The 24023-nt window shown below is 37.2% G+C and overlaps 1 protein-coding gene across 4 annotated transcripts in view; it reads right to left on the bottom strand.

Moving 5' to 3' along the window:
* The window catches only part of Vsp37A (Vacuolar protein sorting 37A), a 360401-nt gene extending 337435 nt beyond the window's left edge, over positions 1 to 22966 (bottom strand). Inside the window, exon 1 of one of the 4 annotated variants that reach the window (XM_081752085.1) lies at positions 22779 to 22966. In XM_081752085.1, the coding sequence (XP_081608211.1) occupies positions 22779 to 22861 (83 nt within the window). In that variant the 5' untranslated portion in view covers positions 22862 to 22966. The remainder of the gene's footprint in view (positions 1 to 22778) is intronic. The other 3 variants (XM_081752084.1, XM_081752086.1, XM_081752087.1) reach the window with 3 other exon arrangements.
* Between the last annotated feature and the right edge of the window lie 1057 nt (positions 22967 to 24023).

Below are 24023 nucleotides of genomic sequence, written 5' to 3'. Positions count from 1 at the left end.
AACATTGACATTGAAGGGCAGTGGCGCACCATCGTGTTGGCAGTTTGTGAGAGGCAAATTGTCCAAATAAGGTTCTAGTATTGTTCGTAGTAGATTTTGATAGGTTTCGCCTGTTATACTCCCCTCTAGGAACACAGGATCTACCAGAACATTACCATGATTTGCTCGCCACACATTTATACGAGGGTCAACTTGATTACGGGAAATTTCGGCAACATAAGTGTTGCTGTCTGCACAATAAACGTAGTTATGTTTGTTAACAGTTCCATTAAGATGAAATGTGGCCTCGTCGGGAAACATGATATCAGCCGCAAGGTTGGATTGTTTGTTTTATTTATTTATTTATTTATTTATTTAGCCTGTTTTGACTTACAATATGGAGAGTATCTCCTATAAGTTCTACAGTTGTCATGCATATAAATCAAATTGAAATTACAGCTTATTACACCATTTGAAGTACAAAATTATAATAAACATCACATGTTAAATTTATTACATAATTACATCATATTCATACATCGTTATCATTTGCAAATTCCTGAACTGAATAATATGCTTTAGAAAGTAACAGAGTACGAATTTTGTTTTGAGTATTAAAATTTACCTCTTTATAATGTGATGGTAACATATTATAAAGTCTCGTACAATTTAAATAAACATTTTTTTTGGTACTTGGAGTAATTTTGTTGTACTACGTAAATGTCGTTTAATTGCCGCGTGTTGTATGCATGAATATCTCTTGTTTGTATAAACATCTGTTTGTTTTGTTTCACGAAGTGTATACATTTATATATGTATAGGCTTGGAAGGGTTAAAATTTTTTGTGATCGTGTTGTGTGCGTGTAGACCATTCAGATAATTCACGTCGTCGGACAGCATCATCTCTATGCAACTCCTGCGCGAAATGTACCTTGAAGGGATGAAAATGATGCTTGTCCAGAATTCTTTGGAGAAACATTCGGCTAGTACTAGTGTCTTGGGCCACCTTTCGTACCGATCGTTTTGGACTGCACATAACTTTAGCCAGAATGTCAACGATTGTGGCGTCATCGGTTACGGATCGCGGTCTGCCAGAACGAGGTCAGTCCAAGACACTGCCAGTATCACTGAAGCGTGTCAATAACTTACCCATCATTCTATAGAGCCAATGGGAGCTTTGGTTGGCGGTGATGATGCTGTTTCGCAGCTGCACGTATACTCAAACTGGATGCGTGAAGAAGGACCATTTCCGCTTTGTTTGCAGGTAAATACATAGCCTGCATGCATTCTTCATATACACCGAGACGTACGGCTGCCAATTTCAACACACCACTTGAACACATACAAGACATAGTTCAGCACACATTGGTACAAACAAAACTAAACGGTAAGTGAAAGACGAGTGGCATGTTGCTCGTGTTTGATTACACGAGACACTGCCATTTGGGCAAAATAGGCGTTTCATGGCACTATGCTCATTTAAGAAAATCGCTTGGCGGCGCTTTCTGCAATATTTGACGGTTTCTTCCCCTCCTGCTTCTGTCTACTTTCAACGGAATTTCACATCAAATAATGCACATTTGAACAGTTACTACTGAGTCCCAATTCAGGCATTTTCTTTTCCTTTCTTAATTTATTTCATTCTGACTATTTCAAAGTTCCTATATAATTCGCCGTAGCTCAGTCGGTATGATATTGATAGAGGCTATTCATGCGGTCATGGTTCATTCTTAAGCGATCTCGTGAATGGCGAAACTGAAGTGAATTCAACTTCCTATTGAATTTCGTAACACTGTTTTTGATCCAGTACCCTTTTTATGTTCTTTCATTTATTCAACAAGTACAGGGTTTGTCCGGAAAGTAATAGGACTGAGTCGATTTAAAAAAAATTATTGAGCCAATCGTTACAATCTTTAAAAACTTTCAAAATAGGCTCCTTCTGTGTCGATGCAGCGCTGCCAGCGCGATTTCGAAGCACGGAAGTCATTCTCCGGAATAGCCTTGAGAGCCGCGGTGCAAGCTGCTTGGATCCCCTCAGTCATCTCAAAATGCTTGCCTTTTATCGGGTGTTTCAGGCGAGGAAACAAAAAGAAGTCCGGGGGGCCACATCTGGGCTGTAGGGCGGCTGCGGAAGCGTTGGGATGCCGGCCTTGGCCAGGTAGCTGTTCACAAGAAAGGCAGTATGAGCCGGGGCGTTGTCGTGGTGCAGCTTCCAGTCGGCTCCGATGTCTGGTCGGACCCGATTGACCCTTCGTTTGAGTCTCTTGAGCACTTCCACGTAAAACTTGGCGTTGACGGTTTGTCCAGGAGGAACAAATTCATGGTGGACGATGCCTATGATGTCAAAAAAGACAATGAGCATCGTTTTCACTTTGGATTTGCTCATTCTTCCCTTTTTTGGGCGAGGAGACGCCAGCGTGTGCCACTCGGAAGATTGCCTCTTTGTCTCGGAATCATACTCAAAGATCCATGATTCGTCACCTGTGATTACGTTATTCAAAAATTGGGGTCATTTTCACACATGTTCAAATTTTCTTGGCACAATTCCACTCGCCGCAATTTCTGGTCGTCAGTGAGCACTTTTGGGACAATCTTCGCGCACACCTTGCGCATGTTCAAATGCTCCGTCACAATTTCATGAACCACAGTTTTTGGTAAATTTAACATCTGGGCAATTAAACGAATACTTAGTCGACGGTCTGAGTTCAAAACTTCGCGCACACGAGTCACATTGTCGGTGTTTGTCGAAGTGGAAGGTCTTCCAGCACGGTCTTCATCGGCGACCTCTTCCCGGCCCTCCGAAAATGCCTTGTGCCACCGAAACACACCACTTCTTGCTAAAGCATCATCTGGGTAAGCCTGCTTGATCATATCAAACGTCTCTGTTGCAGATTTACCGAGTTTAACACAGAATTTAATCGCGTACCTCTGCTCTAACGAACGCTGCATTTTCGGCTTGCACCACTCACAGAAACACGTCGCGCGAAAAAGCCTGTCCTGACTCTCCGTGTGCTCGGAGACAACTGACCAGCCGCTCGTTCGTTAGCTAGGAACGACCTCTACCGGATCCAGTCGGTGCGCGCACGCTCTGAAATACAGTCATGGCGGAATAAAATCAGTCCTATTACTTCCCGGACAAACCCTGTAGATGACGAGCACTGATGCCCCTTTGCATGACTTGCATTCTCTTTATATCGTTCATTTGACAAAGGAACAAAGATCGTATACCTTTGACGCTAGGGGTAAAAGTGGATCTGAAAAGGCAGGGGGACGATTGACGTCACGCCGTCCCCGTGTCTATCTTTGCCCATTGTAACTTTTTAGAAAGTAGGGGGCCGCCATAGATACTTTTTGGAAGTTGGGTAACTACGTCCGTCTGCGTTCCCCCTCACTTTACCTCTGACTGTCCCCCATCAGACGAATGCTAGGATGGTACATCTCAAATAGCTGGCTTCTACATTTTCTTAATCCTTTTGCAATGACATAAGCAGTAATGCTCACGAGACCAGAACATTCTCGTGTCTCGTCTGGTTTCGTAAACTCATACACAACACTAGACAATCATTCAACGAAATGAGATGAGACAAGTTTACGATCCGAGACGAGACATGCAAATGAATAATGATGCTCACAAGCCGAGAAACTTTATTTATTTATTTATTCAAGGAAATGACAAGGACAGATCAAGCCTCTACTCAAATATCATATCCACTCTTTAGATAAGTGTAGGACTAGGAAAGGAAGCGGTTCTGGTTTGAGAGAAGGGACCATCCCGGCATACACTCGTGGTGGACTGAGGACAACCAGGAGAAACCTTAGCAAGGATGTCCCTTCGAAGTAGGGTTCGTGCCTACGTTTGGCCTACCCAAGTGCCATGTGGCAGGCAGGCACGGTACTTCTATATCACCGGCTGCGTACGAGATAATTAATCTATCTCGTTTGAACTCGTCTGAAACGTGACGATACTGGCGCTTCTGTTTCTAGACGAGATAATAATTGAATAATGAGACGAGATCTAATTGCTGCAATAAGTAGAACTGGATTGTATCGTTCAAAGTTGTTTTAATACCACCCAGAATACATTAGTAAGGAGTTTAGAGTTTAAAAGTTGTTGCTTATGTTTCAAAGCATTCACATAGTCGCAATACCCGTTAAACTTCTATTGCGGTAACTCATGGTTCCTGACTTTTCTCTGTTTTTTGAGTTTTGGCACTTAGACTTTCTAATTTTATTGAATTGTACTTTATCTCGTCTCGTTGACATCACTAAGCAATTAATACCAGTTTGCCGTGATAAATTCAATTCAATTTCTTTTTCATTCCTGTCCCCTCCCCTTCTGATGGCGACACCACTGCCTTGCATTGACGTTGCGTGTGATCCTTCTTCATATCCTTCACTGTGGCCGTCCCTTCTATTCTCCTTGGTCCAGGATACTTCATACTACACGCACTTACTTTCATTGTTGTGTAACAAAGACGTGGCAACGTTGCATTTTTCTCTACCATTGGACCCTGTACCGGTGTAGAGCCCAAACTGTTGGTCCAATTCCGAAAATTCCAACATTTTAGATTGAACACACATTCTTTCCAACAACATTGATCTCTTATCATTTTTTCGTATCTTCAATAGTTATGGAGATGGCCTATGTAACCGGACTTATGGGACACCCTGTATATACAAGGTGTGGCTATTACTTTCCAGGACTGCTCTAATAACACTAGAACAGATGATGTGAAAAACGTACCCTTTTAATATGTTTCGAAACAATTCCCACCTGTCACAATACACTTCTGTGCTTCGCTGTATAAGTTGCGGAACAATTTTTAAAGTCCTCTTTCAAAGTCGACGTCATGTGCTTCTTGATGTCTTCAACATCCACAAACCGTGTTCCTTTCACCAGTTTTAAATTGTGGGAACAAAAAAAAAAAGTGCGAGGGCCAAGGCAGGAGAGTACGGTGGATGATGTAGCTCCACGACCTCATGCTTGGCCAGAAACCGCTTCACTGGCACTGTAATGTGGGGGCGGGCGTTGTCGTGCAACAAAAACTAACTCCCATTCTGTCGAAAACGGGGACGTACTCTGCGAATTCTTTGTCAGAGTCGGGCAAGGACTTCTGCGTAATACTGTCCTGCAACACTCGCGCCAAGCGGAACAAATTCATGATGAATAAGTTCTTCACTATCGAAGAAAGCGATTAACATGACTTTGGTCTTTGATTTTTGAAATCGAAACTTTTTCTGTTTAGGGGAGCTGGGAGACCGCCATTCTGCGCTCTGTCTTTTGGTTTCAGGGTCGTACTGTAGCACCAAGATTTGTCGAATCCAGGAAAGCAGGGTCAGCGTCAGCGTTGTCGATGAGTTCACCACATGCGTCCATTCTGAGTTGGTTTTGTTCGTCCGATAAACAGTGCGGAACAAATCTGGAACACACACTGCGTTCCCTAGGTCTTGCGTCAGAATGGCGAACCATTTCTTTGTCGATGTTCAGTTTACTGGCCAGTATTCGAATACTCAGTCGCCGATCCGATGTTACAAGCTCGCGAACTTTCTCAATTGTTTCAGGCGTACGCACGGAAATCGGCCTTCCGGTGTGGGCGTCATCTTCAACATTTTCGCGCCCGTCCCGAAAACGTCCATACCATTCAAATGTGCGGAAAACAGGATAATGCTTACTCATCATACACTTGCTTCAACATTGTCGCAATTTTGCCCACTTTCAAGTAGAATTTGATGTTCACCCTTTGCTCCATTTCTGCACTTCCACAACATCACTTTACCACTTCGACAACAACATTCCACCAGATATGTTTCCACGCGTCGTCCCCAGCCAAGCTCTTGCTTCCAACTGGCGCGCGCTTCAGGGATCTTGTGCTGATGTACTACCTTCCGGATACCAACAGCGCTTCTCTTGGGCGAGTGATTGGTTTCGTGCTGTGACGTCAGTCCTGGATATTACCAGCCACATATATATCAAGGTTAGCTGGTTTAAATGTTAGTTTAAACAAGCTGCTTTAAAAAAAAAAGTTTCAACCAAAAAACGAAAAATGTTCGTAAAATTACGTCGTAACAGCGTAATTCTTATACTACACATTCACATCAATATCACTGCCTCAGGTCTTTGGAGTCTCAAAATGGCGCGTAAACCAAGTGTTATTCTTACACAGGCACAAACAGCAGCATTACTTTCAACCAAAGGAAATTACATTAGGACATAAACGAAAACAAATTTTCCTATATGCACATACCCAACATTGTTAACATGCAGGGCTGGCCCAGTATTTTCTGACGGGGGGTGCACCAGTAACTACCAGTACATTTGAATTAAATTTCAATTTTTTAAATGTCTTTAGGCAACTGTGATGTGAATGAGGAATTGCCCTAAAAACTGTTGATTTTGCAAAACTTGGCTTTCTTTAAGCCCCAAACGGAAATATAATAGCAGAAATTTTCGAAAAGTGTTGCTATTTTCACCGCTAGGTTCTCATTTCACGTAGTGTATATTTACAACGAAGGGGGAGTTCACGTGCACCTTTGCACCTCCCCCCCTAAATCCGGCCCTGCTAACATGCCTTTTTCGCTATGAACGACCCTCAAGCGGTCTTTTCCTTGGATTAAATATAATAGTGTGTGATCCAGGTTCGGTTCTCTATTTCATGTTTCACAAAAAATAAAAAATAAAAATACTTTCACAGATAAATGATTGTAATTACATTTCATAATTACAATACTCACTTGGATTTTTAATTGAGCTGTCATTTTTTAAAAACAACCTCATCTGAGTGTCCTCCACTATTCTCAATGCAGTTGGTCAGTCGTTCACAGAAACTGCCCATGACTCGGTGTAAGAGATCTGGAGTGACGGCAAAAATTTCTTCCCGAATCCTGTGCTTCAGCTCCTCTGGTGTCTGTCGTCGAACTCTATACACTCTACCTTTTAAATGCCCCACAAGAAATAGACAGAGGCGGTCAAGTCCGGGGATCTCAGCGACTATGGAACGTTCCCAATCTGGAAATCACTTTTCCAGGGAACATGGTCCTAGCTGTGGGAACAGGAAATTTGTGAACATGTGTGTGTATTTGTCTCCTGTCAGAGTAACACGTTGCTCCCTGTAATCCTCGAAAACGTATAGACTACAACAACCGTAAATCCCATACTACAGATTTTTATTTTTATTTTATTTTATTTTAATTTTTACTGTGGAGGGGTTTTCATGTAACTGACTTGGACTTTTAGGCGTACAATATCTAAAGTTCTGTTTATCAACATACCCTTCGAGAAAAAAGTTCGCTTCATCTGTCATGAGAAATGAACCAAGAATGTTCTTGTTAATTCCAGTACGGCTTGGCTGCACTCGTACCCCTTCATTTACCCCCTCATTTACCTGCACTACTCTCATTTCGTATAGGTGACACTTGAGATCATTTCGCAAAATTCGTCCAACAGTGCTCTGAGGAAGATTCAATGTGAGGGAATGCCGCCGCGCTGAACGTTTGAGACTTGCCAGAACTGTCTCCCGTAAGCGTGTGATGATTACGGGTGTTCGGACTGTTTTCTTATGTGGGTGTGTTTTATCATATACATCACCACTTGTGCGCCACTGTATAACCCACCTACGCCTACATATCGTTTTTCCTGATGGTACTTCTCCTCTTCCTTCTGGTCACCAAATGTACGTCTGAATGCTCGCTGCATGAATACTATTGACTTATGCTTTATCAATTCTTCCACACACACAAAAACACGCTGCTGTACCGGCCAATGATCCATTTTGTACTGAATTCAAGATTACCTGCTACCGAATGATAGATATCTCTATCATCCGACCATCGTATAGGAAGTATAGGACGGGATGTCCAGAAATATGAAAAACACGTAAAGTTTACAGGGAAGAAATTGTAAATCAGATTTTTCAAGAAATTCATACAAACTAAACAAGTTTAATGTTATTTAAAACGTTAAAAACTGTGTTTTGTTGGTACTATTTTAAGTGAAGGCATGCTGACGTCCGATATTAAGAGTGTAATGAGGCAAGTCGTTCTTCGCATTGAAAGATGGCAGTTCCGTATGACATATCGATTTTCCGTTTTATAGCAACGTATGGTGCCAAGGAATAGACGTTAATATATTTTGTGGAGCGGCGGATATGTTCAAATTAAGTTAGAAAGACATACATACACACCGCAAGGATGCACCAGCTTCGCTCTACCTAACTCTGTTAAGGATGGTCTAAAGCCACAAAAAGTTTGTTTTTGTGATAAGAGGTAGATTGCTATCGCCCTATCTTTTCAATGTAAATTAATATTCACGAAAAATGACTAAAAACTTTTACAAATATTGAACTATGTTCTTCACTGTCAGTCTGTTTGAAGATAATGGCTATACGCAGCAATTGTTCCGTGCAGATTTTCGAATTGCTGACTCGTTCATTGTTGAATTCAACTAATTGTTGCAGAGGAATTCAATGCCTCTCCCCTTACCATTTGTTCTAGGACTCTGGAATTCTGGTATTTAGTAAAGTATGATGTAATCTATAGGTTCCAAGGTGACAATTTTTCGAAATTTTGTTCTTTCCATTGTTGCAAGCTTTTAATTGTTGCAGAGAAATCCTATGCCTCTCCCGTTATCGTTTCTTCTAGGACACTGAAATTCTGACATTTAGTATAGCGTGATGTAATGTATGAATCACAAGTTGACATTTTTTTAAAACTTTTGTTCTTTCCATTGTTGTAAGCTTTTAATTGTTGGAGAGGAATCCAATGCTTCTTGCGTTACTGCTTGTTCTAGGACTTTAAAATTCTGGTGTTTATCAAAGAATGTAGTAATGTATGAATATTAAGGCGAAAATTTTATTATGTATTTTCGTTTCCATTGTTGTAACCTTTTAATTGTTGTGGAGAAATCTGATCCCTTTCCCGTTATCGTTTGCACAAGGACAATGAAATTCAGCCACTGAGTACAGAATGAAGTAACATATGAACTTCAAGGCGAAATTTTCACAGCATTTTGTTCTTTCCATTGTTCTAAGCTTTTGATTGTTGAAGGAACCCAATACTTTTCCCGTTATCTTTTACTCTAAAATTCTGAAATTTCGGCATTTGGTATACCGTGATGTAGCTAGTGTATAATTCATAAGGTAATTATTTTTCGATATTTTGTTCTTTCCATTGTTGTAAGCTTTTAATTGTTGTAGAGGAATTGGATGCCTCTCCCGTCATCGCTTGTTCTAGGTCTGAAATTCTGTCATTTAGTACAGGATCAAGTGATCTATGAGTTTTTAAATGAAAATTTTAGAACAATTTATTCTTTCTATTGTTGTAAGTTTGTAAACCAACCATTGTTGTGAACAAACTTAATTTATGCAAAATGTTTTTGTTATTCTCGGTATTATAATAGCTCACCGGTGACAGCATAAACCTTCGAGTTATTTTGTCTTTACATCGCTATACTAATCTTATGAAATTATATAAAAATATTTGAATAACTAAATAAAACTAAAGCAAGGATTGTTTACACTTGCTTGTTACCTTTAATAAAAAAAAAGTTATTAATTATATTTGTGAAATTTCCATAAACACGATTATTTGTATTCAAAAGCGTTATCAGTTAATTTATTAATCTTCTCAAGATTACTCGCAATTGACAATGAATGAAATGCATTCATTTCTTGAAGTGTACTTAGCCTCATCAACTTCTTTTTTAATCGTCTCTTTTTATTCTAGTCCCTTTGTGCGCTGTATGTACTCGTTTGAGGACACATGTCAAATTTGTGCACTTACTATCAAAAGACAAACTAAAATAAATGTTTTACTCTTCTCCACTTTTGAATTGCCAAGCCTTTTCTTTGTTCGAGTATTGTTCGTATAAGAATTTGTACTTTCCCAAATATGAAATGAAATCTTTGAGTTTTACGTCCCACGCCTATGCCGGTTAGGCTAAAGGAGATGGTGATTATGAGAAATGAATGAAATGGTGGAATGAAGAAAGTGGGAGAAAACGAGAGAACCAAGAGAAAACCCACGAGCACAGTGTTTGTCCACCACATTTCCAAACTATATAGACGCTTAGAGACTGAGATCGTAAAATTTTAGTAAGATAAGTACTTCTAATTTCAATTCAATCTTTGTCGCTTGGAGGATGATACGATGGGTCACTGATAGAGCGCTCACCTCTAGTGTGAGGCATCCCTGGCTTGATCCCGCCAACGTAAATTTGTGGTGGACAACACTAGCGCCGTAGTTTTCTCGGGGCTTTTCCATTTCCTAAAACATTCTCATTCCGCCAATTCTATCATAATCATTCACTTCCATTACAGTCACCATGTTTTCTTCTCTTATCGTTACTGTAAAGGAAAAATTATCCAGAAAGCAACCAAAAGTGTTGTTGAATTAAAGCATTACTGAGAAATCGGACTATTCGATTAGGCATATAGCAGTGATCGAATGGGACATGGGCCACTTGGGTCTCGACTTTTGTCTGAGTCATCCGGGTCTGGGTCTCGCTTCTCAGACTTAGTCTGATTCGGTGACTGAACGAACCCGGAGACCCAATCATATCCGGAAACTCAGATACACCTGGTGACTGAGAAGCAACCGAAATAGCTCTACAGAATTACTGCAAAATTTTATTTTATACTTGATTAATATTGTTCACTGCTTGAGCTCGAACATTCATTTGCCCAATTCTTGATGTGACATTTCTTAATCAAGATACCACGTTTTTAATATTTCAAATATAATTTTATGTTTATTCGTCTTCAAGCATGCGGTTTTTGATTATGGCCTATACAAAAAAGAATTAATAAAAGCTGGTTAACCTCAGCGGTATTTTTTATGTTCTAAACAAGAAGCTTTACAGGTCGATTAAACATTAACGATCTCTCATAAGAGAAACATGTGACTTATATTTTCTTTGCGATTTTGAATGTTGGTACCCTTATAAACATTGTAGTCATCTTTCAGTGCAATACTTGACACAAAGAAGCAAACAAGCGAAAAATAAAATTATATTTACTGAAAAGGCGATGAGAGAGGAGAGAATCAGGTTTATTAGAACTGCATTAGTAGCCTCACACACACTTCTCATGAATATGACGACGTTTCATCTTTGGGTTCTATCGAATCATCGGGTCACTCCGGATGATGGGTCATGATTTCTTAGTCATGGGTCTTTCTGGGTCTGATTGCAGTGTGTCTTTCGAGCCATGTTTCACTAAGTCCGTGACCTATTCCATCAGTAGTAGACTATCTATATCGCAACATCAAACATGTTATAAGAAAAACGGAAAACAGAAATACGGAAAGATATTGAAATATCAAAAAATCGAAACCATTGAATATTGAAAATATCAAATACCGAAATCATCAATTCGTAAATGTTTCGGTACTGATGTTTAGATATTCGAAAATATCTTATGGATGGATCAATATATCGAAATATCGCACAGCTCTAGTTAGGATGCAGATAAGCATGTAGCGACACGTCTCATATAGACTCGTTCTCGCATTCTCCAAACAAACGATGCTTAAATACACTGTCTAGTATCAAACTCGTGATTTGGCTTGGTCTTCAAAGTAGAATTTCTACCACAGAATTATTGTGGTTTCTGAACACACGATAATCGAATTTGTGTGCTGTCAATAATTAACTTTGTTATTAAACATGGAAAACAAGTAATGTTCTTTACCTGATCTTTGCTTTTTCATCATATACAACTCAAGTTCGCATTATGATAAACCAAATACCGTATTGGCCGTAATATAAGCCGAACATTTTGTTACCACTTCAATTCTGAAATATTAGGGTGCGTTATATGTTCCCGACCTTAGTAAAATTATGGCACTTCTTCATATCATATGCTGCTTCAAGTATGTTGATTCATCATTTTGAAATAACGATTATACAACAGCATTGTAGAAACTGGCCATATTATACAGCATTGTCGAAACTAACCTTCGGTAGTTAAAGAAGTAGTTTGGCAACGGTTGATGATTGACAAAAATCAATAGGCAGTGCAAATTTTAGGGATGCGCACGAGACGAGCCGAGACAAGATTTTCCTGACAAAATTCGAGTCGAGACACGGCTCTTCCAATAGAAAAATATATATTTTTCGAGTCGAGACATCACTTTTACAGCACATTTTCGAGACGAGATAGCCAGAAATCTTGTCTCGTGCGCATCCCTAGCAAATTTTATAACACATTAAAATATGTTAAAGCAATCAAAACAATTAGAAATACGTCAGATGCATATGTGTGAAATTGTCCCCTTCTAAATTTCGATTCAAAGCCAAAATCAATCATTTGTATTATATTTGTGATTGATTCTTTTGAAGAAATAATAATTTATTTAACAAACAAAAACGAAATATTTAAAAAATAAAGCTCATACTTCACCCTATCCTCAATTTTCAAAATTTGATTCAAAACTAGGGACGCGCACAAGACAAGACGAGTCGAAATTTAAGTCTGTCTCTACTTGTATCAAGAAAATGCTGTCTCGACTCGGCGAATTCAAAATCTAAACCCATCGTTTGTTTGAAAAATATAAAAATAAATTTTTACATAACACATATATATAGAGATAATTTATACAGACACACACACACACACACATTATATCGGTATATATATATATATAAAGATAGACTTGGGCCTTGAATCGAAATTTTGAAAATAAGTGAATATCGTTTCACAGTGTGGAACTAAGACTTCCAAACTATGTGAATTCAATACTCAAACATGAAGTAGTGTATCTATAAGTACTTGTTGCAATAGAGTAATAAGATCAAAGGTAGAACCTGTTACTCGGACGCTGAATTCATATCAAAAAGCCATTAGTCGCTGTCACTTATTGTTTTTATTTTATGGCGATAAAGGTTGAAACTAAAATTCGTTTATTTCAACCACTTTCGGATTGAATAGAGGTCTAAGGACGGAGAACAAACCTAGTTTTGGGACACTGAATCAATTCCAAAAACCACATCTTGATATCATTTACAGTTTTCGCTTTACGGAAATCAGTATTGAAACCGGAAGTAATAGTATATTTTAGTCAATTTCGGTTTCGGTACAGTTTGTGGATAGTCATAACATGTCGTTTTGAGACGCTCAATCGTTTAAAAAAATAAGCTTTTGGCTATCTGTTACCGACATAAGTTAATGGTCATAAACAATGAAACCGAAAGTAATAGTAAATTTGAACCACTTCTTGTTTTGGTAGCGTTGTGGATAGTCATATTATGATGTGGATAGTCGTATTATGTTATCTTGAGATGCTGAATCGTTTGTAAAAACCGTTTCTTTCTATCTGTTACCGTTTTCATTCTATGGTGAAAAAGTTGAAACCGGAAATAGCTAATTTGAATCACTTCCAATACTAAAATAGAGTTAACGAAGCAAGTGGAACTTACTCTTGAAACGATAAATCGTTTTCAATAAACCGCTTTTCGATATATGTTACCGTTTTTGTTCTATGACGATAAACGTTGAAACGGAAAGTGTCCAATTTTAACCACTTCCGGTTTGAATAGAGAGTTAACGGAGGAGATGGCAACTATCCTTGGTATTCTGAATCGATTGCAAAAATTCGCATCACGATATCTCTTGCCGTTTCTGCTGCTATACTTGTCAAGAGACGGACAGCGCCCCTTATGCACAGCATAGTTTGGAAGTCTAAAAGGATCAGTGTGAAGTTGGCCAACCTCATTTTGTAAATACATATTGAATTGTTTCGAAACGAACTATTTTTTTTTCAAAACTCAATAACAAAGGATTGATTTTGGTTTTGAATTTAAATTTAAAAGATCAGAGGCTCCATACACATATCAAAATACCGATATATTGTTTTTGATTGTTTTATTTTTATACAGTCGTGCAACAACTTTATCATTCTGTGCATACATATATTCAAAATTGCGAGTAAAATGAAAAATTACTTCATTTTACGCAACTAGGTGAATCGTATGGTTGTATACCGATGCTTCACTCTTCAGTTGATATGCTCCTATAGTTTTTTTTTTTTTTTTTTTTTTATTGGTTATAGTAAGGGGCATTAATCTACGGCTTACGTGGAATCCAAACCTCCTGAGCTCCCACCGGGAATCAAATTCGGGTCTCCTGCGCCGAAGACGCTTACGCTACGCATATAGACAATAGATTATGGACTATTGTGTGTTTACATAGATTAGGCATATAGTATCTAAATTACTACCTTGAAAAAAGAAATGGATACACTGTAACAGCTCTTTTCTCCATAAATACAACACTGACGCCCACCGCTATTGCTTCATTGCATGTATTTACGTTACATGCTTTCTTAACAAACAAAAAAAAAAAAAAAAAAAATCGAATTTACACATTTCATTTTTTTCTGCATCTTATAATGCATAGAAAGGGAGTTCATACATAAAAATATACTCTCTAATATGTAAGAGTACAATTTTTATATATAACAATAAACTTAGCAAGAAATCTCACTATACTTGTTTTCTTCATCCAAAAAAGAACCCAATAAAAAGTACGGGTCTCGTTCCCCTTATATTTCCTGGATGTGAGATTATGTTGGGTAATGGAATACAATGTCAGGATCGCTCTTTCATGTTGATCTATGCACTAGCCAATTACGCAGCACTCAAGTCTCGTTTGTGGTTCGGGATTAATAGTTGGTTCCGTCCTTTATAATTTCTAAGTTGCATTGTTGCATAGGAACGAAAAACAAAAAACTTCAAACCCAAACAGATTTTTAAAATTAAATCAGGACATGCTGTAGTTAATACTGGAATATTACTTACGAAATATGAAAGAAATCATAATAGACGTTTTCGGAAAACTATGTCAGAAGAAAACTCACCCCAAAAATGTATACTACTCCTTTCCATGGGAAATAACTTATGTATTTATAATATTGTGGGGAATCTAATGAAATATTTATTTACGAAGTGATTTGCTATAATTTATATACTGATATTTCGTAAATAACATACACTCTAAAATGGACTAACAATTTAGCCACTTCTTTCATTAATTCCAAATATTTGATAATAACTATTGTATCTTCGTAAATACAACACTATTCTCTTGCTAATCTTGTTAAAACTTTTTTCCATTTTTCTCTCTCTTTCTTATGTTGTCTTTATCTCTGAATAGCGTTATGACTCCACACCGACAGTACATGAAGTTTTAAAACTAAGTAAAGCATTTCAAAACTCCTATGCTGGATAAAGAATTCAAATTTTTGTACTTTACCCGTTAATATATTGTACAGATCAATGGTATACGATATGAACTTGGGTGCTTTAACTCCTCTTTATAACGTTGTGTGTAAGCTACTGGAGGTTCTTTGTTCAATTTGAGTTGTCATTTATGATATCTTTGATTAAATCTGTGCTGAGCAAATGTATTTAATTGCAATTCCAGTATCACGTGAACAAAGACAAGCAATATACTGCAAAAAAAGTGTTCTCAGCAATCGGCATTTTCGCTATTCAGCGTTCTTTACAAGGAATGGAACGATTAGCTTCAAACTCCTCTTCCGTACAAGCTGCAGATTACTAGTCAGTGGTGTCAGGTTACTTAGAGGGATGGAAGTATCGAAAAAGAAAATTCCTACGAAGGTCGCAGACAAACGACATCCCACACCCTCTGCCCCATCCTTCGCGAGGAATAAAAAATAAAGAAGGAGAGGTAAACTTTAACTCAAAAGTCTTGTCCCATCTTCCAAACTGGGTTTGACAACACTGCCATCTACTTTTGTAAGTTTCGTAAAAACTGAAAGCTATGCCCCCTGCGAACTTAAAATTGTACTTCTTTCTGACGACACTATTTCATGGCTTTAGACCAACCTTAAAGAGCATTCGTGCTTTATAGTGGCCACCTAGCACAGGTTGTGATTTTTTTACACTAGTATTCATGGTAAATATCAGGATGCAGTATATACTAGCAAAACGCTACAGTTCTTTTTCAGTAAGTCTAAACTGACACCAGCAGGTCCTTTGTTAAGAAAGACTTAGAAAGGCACCAGATGATTACCTTTGTGACTCACCAAAGGCGCGAGTCTGAGGAAGCAGAACCAAGAAGTTAAAGGAAAACCTTTCTTGTACGTATCATGCTTATTCGTTTTAGGATAAACGGGACGGATGGCAGGCAAACAAATGGATATGAAGAAAGAAGTGTAATAAATATGTGGGTACAAACTTTAGTACCTTAAGAAATTCCATCTACGACTTTGCCCAGATCAATTGGTCTAGGATCGTATCAAAGACTCCTTGTCTCGGGGGTGAGTGCTCTCCACAGGGCCAATGTGGACTAATGTTTAGCAGAAGGGGTCCTGCAATTGTTTCTAAAAAAAACTGTTACAATTTTGGTAATTTCTGTTCACATTAGGTTAGTTTACGTTTAGTGTAGAGGTCCAGCATTAGGTTAGTGTAGAGGTCCAGCATAATTTTCCAAGAAATGAAAGAATTTCGCAAATTTCTACTAATATTAGGTTAGTTCAGGTTAGCTTAGGTTAGATTTAGTTACATTATGTTAGGCCTAAGTACTTGCATCATCCATTTCTCCTGTAAACTTTGTGTTCTTTAAGTGTTTCTGAACCTCTTCTGCTAAACATAATCCCCAATGTTTACCAATTCCTCCAATTGGGTTCACTAGAGCAGACGGTTCTACAAATAGAAAATTATAGGTAAAATAGGATTTGAAACATTTCTCGTGAAGGAATGAGTGTGTGAATGAAAGCAATTACTGTTAATTCACGGTACATTGAAACGAATTTTGAGTGATAGTGAATGTACTGTATGTGCAAGTGTGCTCTTCCACTATCCGGTTTACGCGTATAATTCCCGTCAATGACGCGCCTACGGACGCAATACCTCGATACCCTTTGAACCCCTGCTGCGCTCCTGCTTTGACTCGGTTAGATAGCATTAGTGCATTTTTTGTAGCCACTTAGTACAAGTTGGGGACAATGTTTAGCAGAAAGAGTCCAGCTATTCTTGGGCCATTCCATCGTCACGGGCAGAACATTTACACTACATTTTTGATGCATTAAAGTTGTATATTTCTAAAAGTACAATATAAATTGTGCTAATTGTATGATATATGAGCAGTAGAGACTTAGGAGTATATTTAGCTGATGTTTTCAGTATTTTTTTCTGTTTAGACTAGAAAATATTAATTCCTAAACATCTGTCACGGGCGGGGACAAAAAAGAGAAGTGACTTTCCACACACCAAGTGAATTTACAAAACTCTGTGAATTCTTAGATCAAAATGTTTTTATTTAAACGGAAATGTATAAATGATGAAATTTTTTAACAAACTTCACATAAGAGAAATTTGAAAAATATTTATTTAATGAATAAACTAAACTTTACTGTGTCACGAGGTTTGCTTTTATCACATAAAAATAATAATATGTCGTACACTTATTTCTAACCACCTACACTTTAGGAAATGGTTTTATTTGCCCATTTACACCCACCTTGTAGGGAAATTCGTACAAAACACTAACAGTATATAAGACAGGTGCTGGTATCCAGTGCCCGTGCTGTGGAAAATCAGCGCCCGGGGCGAGAGTATACGACGCGTCGCTACGGCGCCCCTGTAAATATGAGTGAGATCGACAGACCAGCCGAAAGCGTCACCATGGATGGCGCGACGCGTAAGAAAATTTTCAAAAATAAACCCTGCATTTCCTTGATTTTGAGCACTTTTCAATACTGTTTTCCTTCCATCATATATATATATATATATATATATATATATATATATATATATATATATAATTTTTTCCTCCTGAATTTTGCGCCCCCTTACTTTGACGCCCGGGGCCTACACCCCGCTCGCCCCTCTTCCCCCGGGGTACAGCATTGCTGGTATCAAAGGTATTATTTGATCGAAATGCACGTAAGACACATCTTCATCAGTCTTGAAAATTTTACCGCAATCGTTTAAGGTTTCCATACGAATTTCCTTGACTTCTTCGTCCTCTTCCACTGGGCTTTGTGCGATAGTTGCATGTCTATGTTTTCTTTCTGTGTCCACTAGAGAAAAATTCCATCAACAGAAATGTTTCTTGTGTTATATCTTCAACAGCTGGTCTAACGCAAGCCTTGTTAACATGGAATCCTAAGTCGTCGCTCAGAATAGCTTCATGTCTTTCGGAATCATCATTTTCAGAATCTGAATAAAAGTCTGTTAGAAATTTAAAGATTTTATACGGATGAAGCTCTGGTTTAAAATTAGACGAACTACCAAATTTTCGCTGTCAAATTGCAGGAAAAACTGTTTTGATTGGGGACATTCAATTGACAAGAGCATTTTCCCGTCTTTTATTCAAAACGACGTTTTTTTTTTTTTTTTTTTTTTTTTTTTTCAATTTCTGCTGATGATAGTAGTAAAACAGATATATTTTGAAACGAAGAGCTTAAAGCTGCTACGAAATCAGCAGCACATTCTACAATTACTTTCTTTTGTTTCATAAAGTTCCATACTGGCCGTTTTGTACGTACTCCAATCCCATCTACTGCTCCCTTGAAACGAACAAAAAGGTGACGCTAATGATAATATTTATATGACACTTATTTTACTTTAAAACATCATACTGACAGTAATAGATAATCCTCTATTTAAGTAAATAATGTTCATGCTTAGAAAACTTTATTTTAGTACACATGGAATCATTTTCTATCATGAATAACCAATGTACACAAACTATTCCACCAGTGGCATGCCCACTGTCACGGGCAGGACAAGTTTTCAAATTGAAATAAATCGAAATATATTGTTAGCATTAGTCTAAAGTTTGGTAAATGTGAAGTACACGTGCAAATTGTTACTTCTACTAAGTACGAACCACATTCACAAATTTATTAATTCAGTACAATAACTTTGGGTAGTTTTCTGTCACGGGCACGACACTCAAGTTGACGTTTATATCTTTAATGATATTATAAACAATTTTTATCCTGTAAACACTTTTTCAACTGCAGCTTGTAGCAAAAAGAAGCATCTTGAATAGCTCGAAGTTACTTCAGCCAAACATGCACAATATACCGTAAAATGTTGCCAATTACAAGAATAAAAAAATCCTCGCAGCTGACATGTTACAAATTCACAACTCAGACATAAAATTTTACGTGAATTCTAAGTATAAATAAGTTTTTCTTTATGAAAAAGTAAATTTCGTTCTATTTACTTCATATATACGTAAAAATGCATTGGTTTTGACAGTTTTCGAAAATTTGGGTTCAGGCTCACTTTCGCGTGGAATGGCCCTCTTCTGAAAATGTTACAATTACGGTAATTTCTATTCACACTAGGTTAGTTTAGTTTACATTAGGTTTCGTTAGCTTATGTTAGTAAAAGAGTCCAGCATAATTTTCGAAAATATGATTTTGTTTATTTCTATTATTATTAGGTTACGTTAGATTTGATTAGGTCACTTCCATCTCCCATTTCTCCTATAAACAGGGTTGGCTGGTTTAAATCAAGGTGGCTTAAACCAAAAAACGAAAAATGCATTAAATCGTGTGAACTTAGTGGTGACGTTTCCACATACCAAACCATCCGCATTATGTTTATCTACTTTTCACCTTATAATCAAGGGGTCCAGTGTTTAATTCTCGGTCGAACCACAACCCATCTTTCAAGCGTAAACCAAGTAGCGATTCGAGGTGTCCCTTTAAGCGAAAGTCTTCTCCGTGATTATCTTGGTATTTCTACTTGAATGAATGCCTGTCGTTTTATGAAGAAGCCAAGCTTGCCTCTTATTATTAGAAATTGGCAAAATTTATTAACTGCCTACGTAGCTTCCAAAATCAACTTGGATTTGACTTTGTTTTAATTTTATTGAATGATACCTACATACCAAATTTGTAATTTAATACCTCAGTTTTAGCGTACTGATTATATGGTGACTAAAATTTTACAAAGAAATACATTTGAAGTAATAACAGGATTTTCCCGATGGCTAAGGCGGGAGTTTCCCGATATATATATATATATATAATTCTACTTGTGTAACTGTTTATCTTTTTGTCCTTTTGAAATGACTCTTAACAATTATATTAACAAGTACGCCTATGTAAAGATCAGTACAATATATTTTTATCAGGAGTCGGCAATCGCATTTATGACCAATTAGTCCCGCTTTCGTGTCCAAATGGACAATTTCTCTTGGATATAAGTCGAGAAGCGGTTTGGATTCCGCTTTAAGCTTATGTGAGCCCTTCCAGCATAACCTTGTTGTTGCTAGTGATGGGTAAATTCCCGGGAAGATATTTTTCGGGAATATTCCCGGGAAGATTCCCAAAATGGGAATTTATCCGGGAATTTATGTTCAATCAGAAAGAAAATTGCATTCTATTACTATATTATGATTTCAAAGTTGAATTAGTTTTTATATCACAGCATATGATTACTGTTGTCCACAGAGGATTCTTTAAAATGTATATTCTGAACGGTACTATGTTACTTTATTAACACTTTATTATGTTTAGAGAGTACTCATAAATGTGTTATTTATTTACAATATGTTCTATCAATTAAATATGTGTGAAAAAATTATATAGTAACAGTTTAAATTTATATGTAAGTGGATTTGCTCTACTTGACTCTATTAATGATATTATAAACACATTACATTTATAAATGTTATAAACCAAATAGGTTGGGTAAATGCTAGAAGATACATGTCTCACCAATTTATCAACATTTGCGCACACATATTTATGTTCACAAAATTTGCAAGATACTTACTTATCTTTATATTTTAGCACGTAACATTGCCATACACGACCTTTTATTCTACCTATTTTTCGAAATTCCATACGTTAATTTACATGTAAAAGAAGTCCGAGTTCTTCTTCAGAAATTCGAGTCAGAGAGAGGAAACAGACCGACGTCTATTACTAATGGTGGTTCAGGGTTTATTAATAGTAATTCATCTCTATTTCTACATAATTCTAAATTACTTTACAAAATGGTTCCTTTTCGTCATTTGTAAATTAGTACTTTGCTAATTTTGGCTGTTCTTTAGCATTGGCGGCCAGCTTTTGCACCTACTTTTTTGCGATATTCTATTCCGATGCGGTTGTTTTATGGTTTCTTACGATAAATTACGTTACCAACATTAAAATCAGACAGCGTTGCAGAGCGAGCGTTAGCGAATGAAGGCGGATTAGAGCCCCGCATGGCACGTTGTTTTCTATCTTCGTTACCAACAATTCACTTTCTTTTCTCACATAAATCACTTCCACTTACCTTTCTGTTTTGTATAAATCCCCTACTGCCCTAAAAAAAATGTGTTCGATACTTTCTTGATTACTTGAACATCTTTATCAACTCATTTCTTCCGTAAATCATCCTACTTTTTGCTAGTTTTGGCCCCCCAATTCTAAACAATTACCTTACTTTTTAGTGCAAATGGAAATGGAACTTAAAAAATCATATTATTAGTTATATAAAGTACCGTCAATAATTTTAAATTTTTTAACGTCAAGATTCTTTAAAACCTAGAGGTAAATGATAATATATTAAAATAAAGTAATTAGTCATATGGTTCTTATAATTTGGAAGATAAGGTAGAGAAATGGAAATAAATTCCTTCCCGGGAATTTATAGGCCAGGGAAAAAACCCGGGAATATTCCCATTTTTAAATTCCTTCCCACCAGGAATATTTCACTGCCCATCACTAGTTGTTGCATAATAACACCAAGGCGAAACAAACTAATTTCCGTCCATATCTAATATAAATACATAGAGTAAATTATTTAAACCAAAAAAACCTGGTTTAAACCCAAAAAACCGGGTTTAAACAAAAAACACCTGGTTTTTGCCAACCCTGCCTATAAATATTGCATTTTTTACGCACTTCTGAACCCCTTCTGCTGAACATTTTCCAATTTAGTTCGTATTTTATGCACAGTAGTTTTTATCCCTTACGTCCTCACTGTATTTATTCTGAGCTCTTTTGAAATCAACCTCCTAGTAGTAACGGAACGGTGAGAATGGAGCTCGCAATTTTGTACATGCTCTGCTAAACAGTTCATTTTTGTTAGTGTCCCTTTCAGCAGCGAGCTATATGAGACGTGGACCTCCTGAGTAATGTGGAATCCGAACATGAGCTCCCGCCGGGAATCGAACCCGGGTCTCCCAAGCCAAAGGCGCGAGGGAGCTCTCTGCTAAAATAAATACAAAACTCTAACCTAACCTGAAAATGTAAGAAATGCGTCAAAATTTGCCAGAACCGTTTGCTCGAGCAATGTCGTCTAATTTACTTGAGCGAACAGCATGAATAAATAATAGTGCACAATAGATTGGTTTAAAAAGGGTTAAGTTCCAAAGTTGGGCGTCCGTTTGCAGCAAAATTTTTAAAATTTACAGGAAGGATATGGATAATTTGATCGTTTGTGCGCTTGATAATATATAAGTCTTGAAAAATGTTTATTTGTTATATATAAGCGGTTATAAACATCGGACTATACGGCGAACGGAGGGAACTACTTGGCGCAAGGTAACTGAACAGTTGTATTGTAGGAAAGAAACGAGCATTTATGTTATCAACATGGCGAATGTACAAGGGCAATGAACTAACAGTTTTAAAATTTATGAAGCAATAAGTTGATAACGAGCAAAATCTTTTAAAAGTTTGTGAAGAGCACGGATTAATGAACCTAATAACAAATTGCAGAACATATGGAAAGGAGATAACAGCGAAAAAACCTGGCGAAAGCGAACGCCCAACTTCGGAATAAATGCCTTTAAACTAAACATTATGAGTAAGATTCTTAGATGTCATACTTATCGTTAAAAACTTTCAGTGAATTAATTTGAATCTGCCGTTGCCTCTGGTTAATTACTTTACATGCATCATTTTGGAACATCGTTCACTCATCGAATGGATTAATGCAGCAAACAGGTGGATATTCTGTGCTATGTCGACAAGAATCCAAGGTATATAAAATAACAGGTAGCCCAAGTTAGCGATTAGCGTTCTGATTGGCTCCCTGTTTGTGACGTCATTTGGAGGTATCTGTTTTTTTTTTTTTTTTTTTTTTTTTTTTGCCTGCTTGTTACACTTCGCGCTTTTTCGTAAAAATGGATTCAAAACATAATTATGAACTTCCTTGTCATTCCAAATACAAATAATTGCTATTCACAGATGAGAAAATATGATTTAAGAAATAAATACCATGAATATTGATTAATTATCTATACAAATAAAACTGAATATAATGTTTGCTAGCTAACTTATCCTAGACCTTTGGGCCGATTTTTATAATTGTTAATATTACATGAGTTGAAATGGCCTGACTAAATTTTTTATCACATTACTTTGATTAAAGGGCGAATCCTAAGGGGGTAGAAGGGTTTCAAAATTTGCACCTAAAATATAGTATATCACGAGTCTATTAAGTTAAAGATGAAACTCGGTATAGCTATAAACTCCTCATTAAACTTAAGGGAAAACCTGTCCCATTATTTTGAAAATTTTCTTTTTAAGGGGAAGAAAGGAAATAAAAATCATTGTAACAATGTTTGACTGCTAACTCCTCCTCGACCAACTTAATGTATCAAGTATTTTTGGTACTTTAATGCACCCAGGCCTAACTCAGGAGTTTATCATTTTTCAGCTCGGGGGTGAGATAGGAAGGAGACGACAAACAATCGAAAACAGCCGAAATTGGTGTTTCCATGATTTTTGGTGTCACAGAAAAGAATAGTGACCCTATCGATATCGTTTAAATCCAACTTCATCCTCTTTGAGCGTGGGGAAGGGGTGACATTATAGATTTTTGACATTACAGTTTCATTGAAACGTGAATTCTAAGGGGGCGGAGTTCAAATACTTTCCATAAACCAATCCTCTCCATGACAGCATTTCAGGTAGTAAAATACTAAAACAAACGTAATTCAAAACATTCAGATTCCGGTTATGTAATAAATTAGGTTAGGTTCTGTTAGGATATGTTAGGTTACGTTAGAAATGCAATCTACCCTAACCTAACATAACCGAACCTAACCTAACTTAATTTGGTTAGGTTA

The sequence above is a fragment of the Thermobia domestica genome, chromosome 3 (assembly GCF_964235325.1).
Source record: "Thermobia domestica chromosome 3, izTheDome1.hap1.1, whole genome shotgun sequence".
Taxonomy (NCBI): domain Eukaryota; kingdom Metazoa; phylum Arthropoda; class Insecta; order Zygentoma; family Lepismatidae; genus Thermobia; species Thermobia domestica.
Note: the sequence above shows the minus strand (reverse complement) of the source record. Positions and strands in the feature narration are given on the sequence as shown.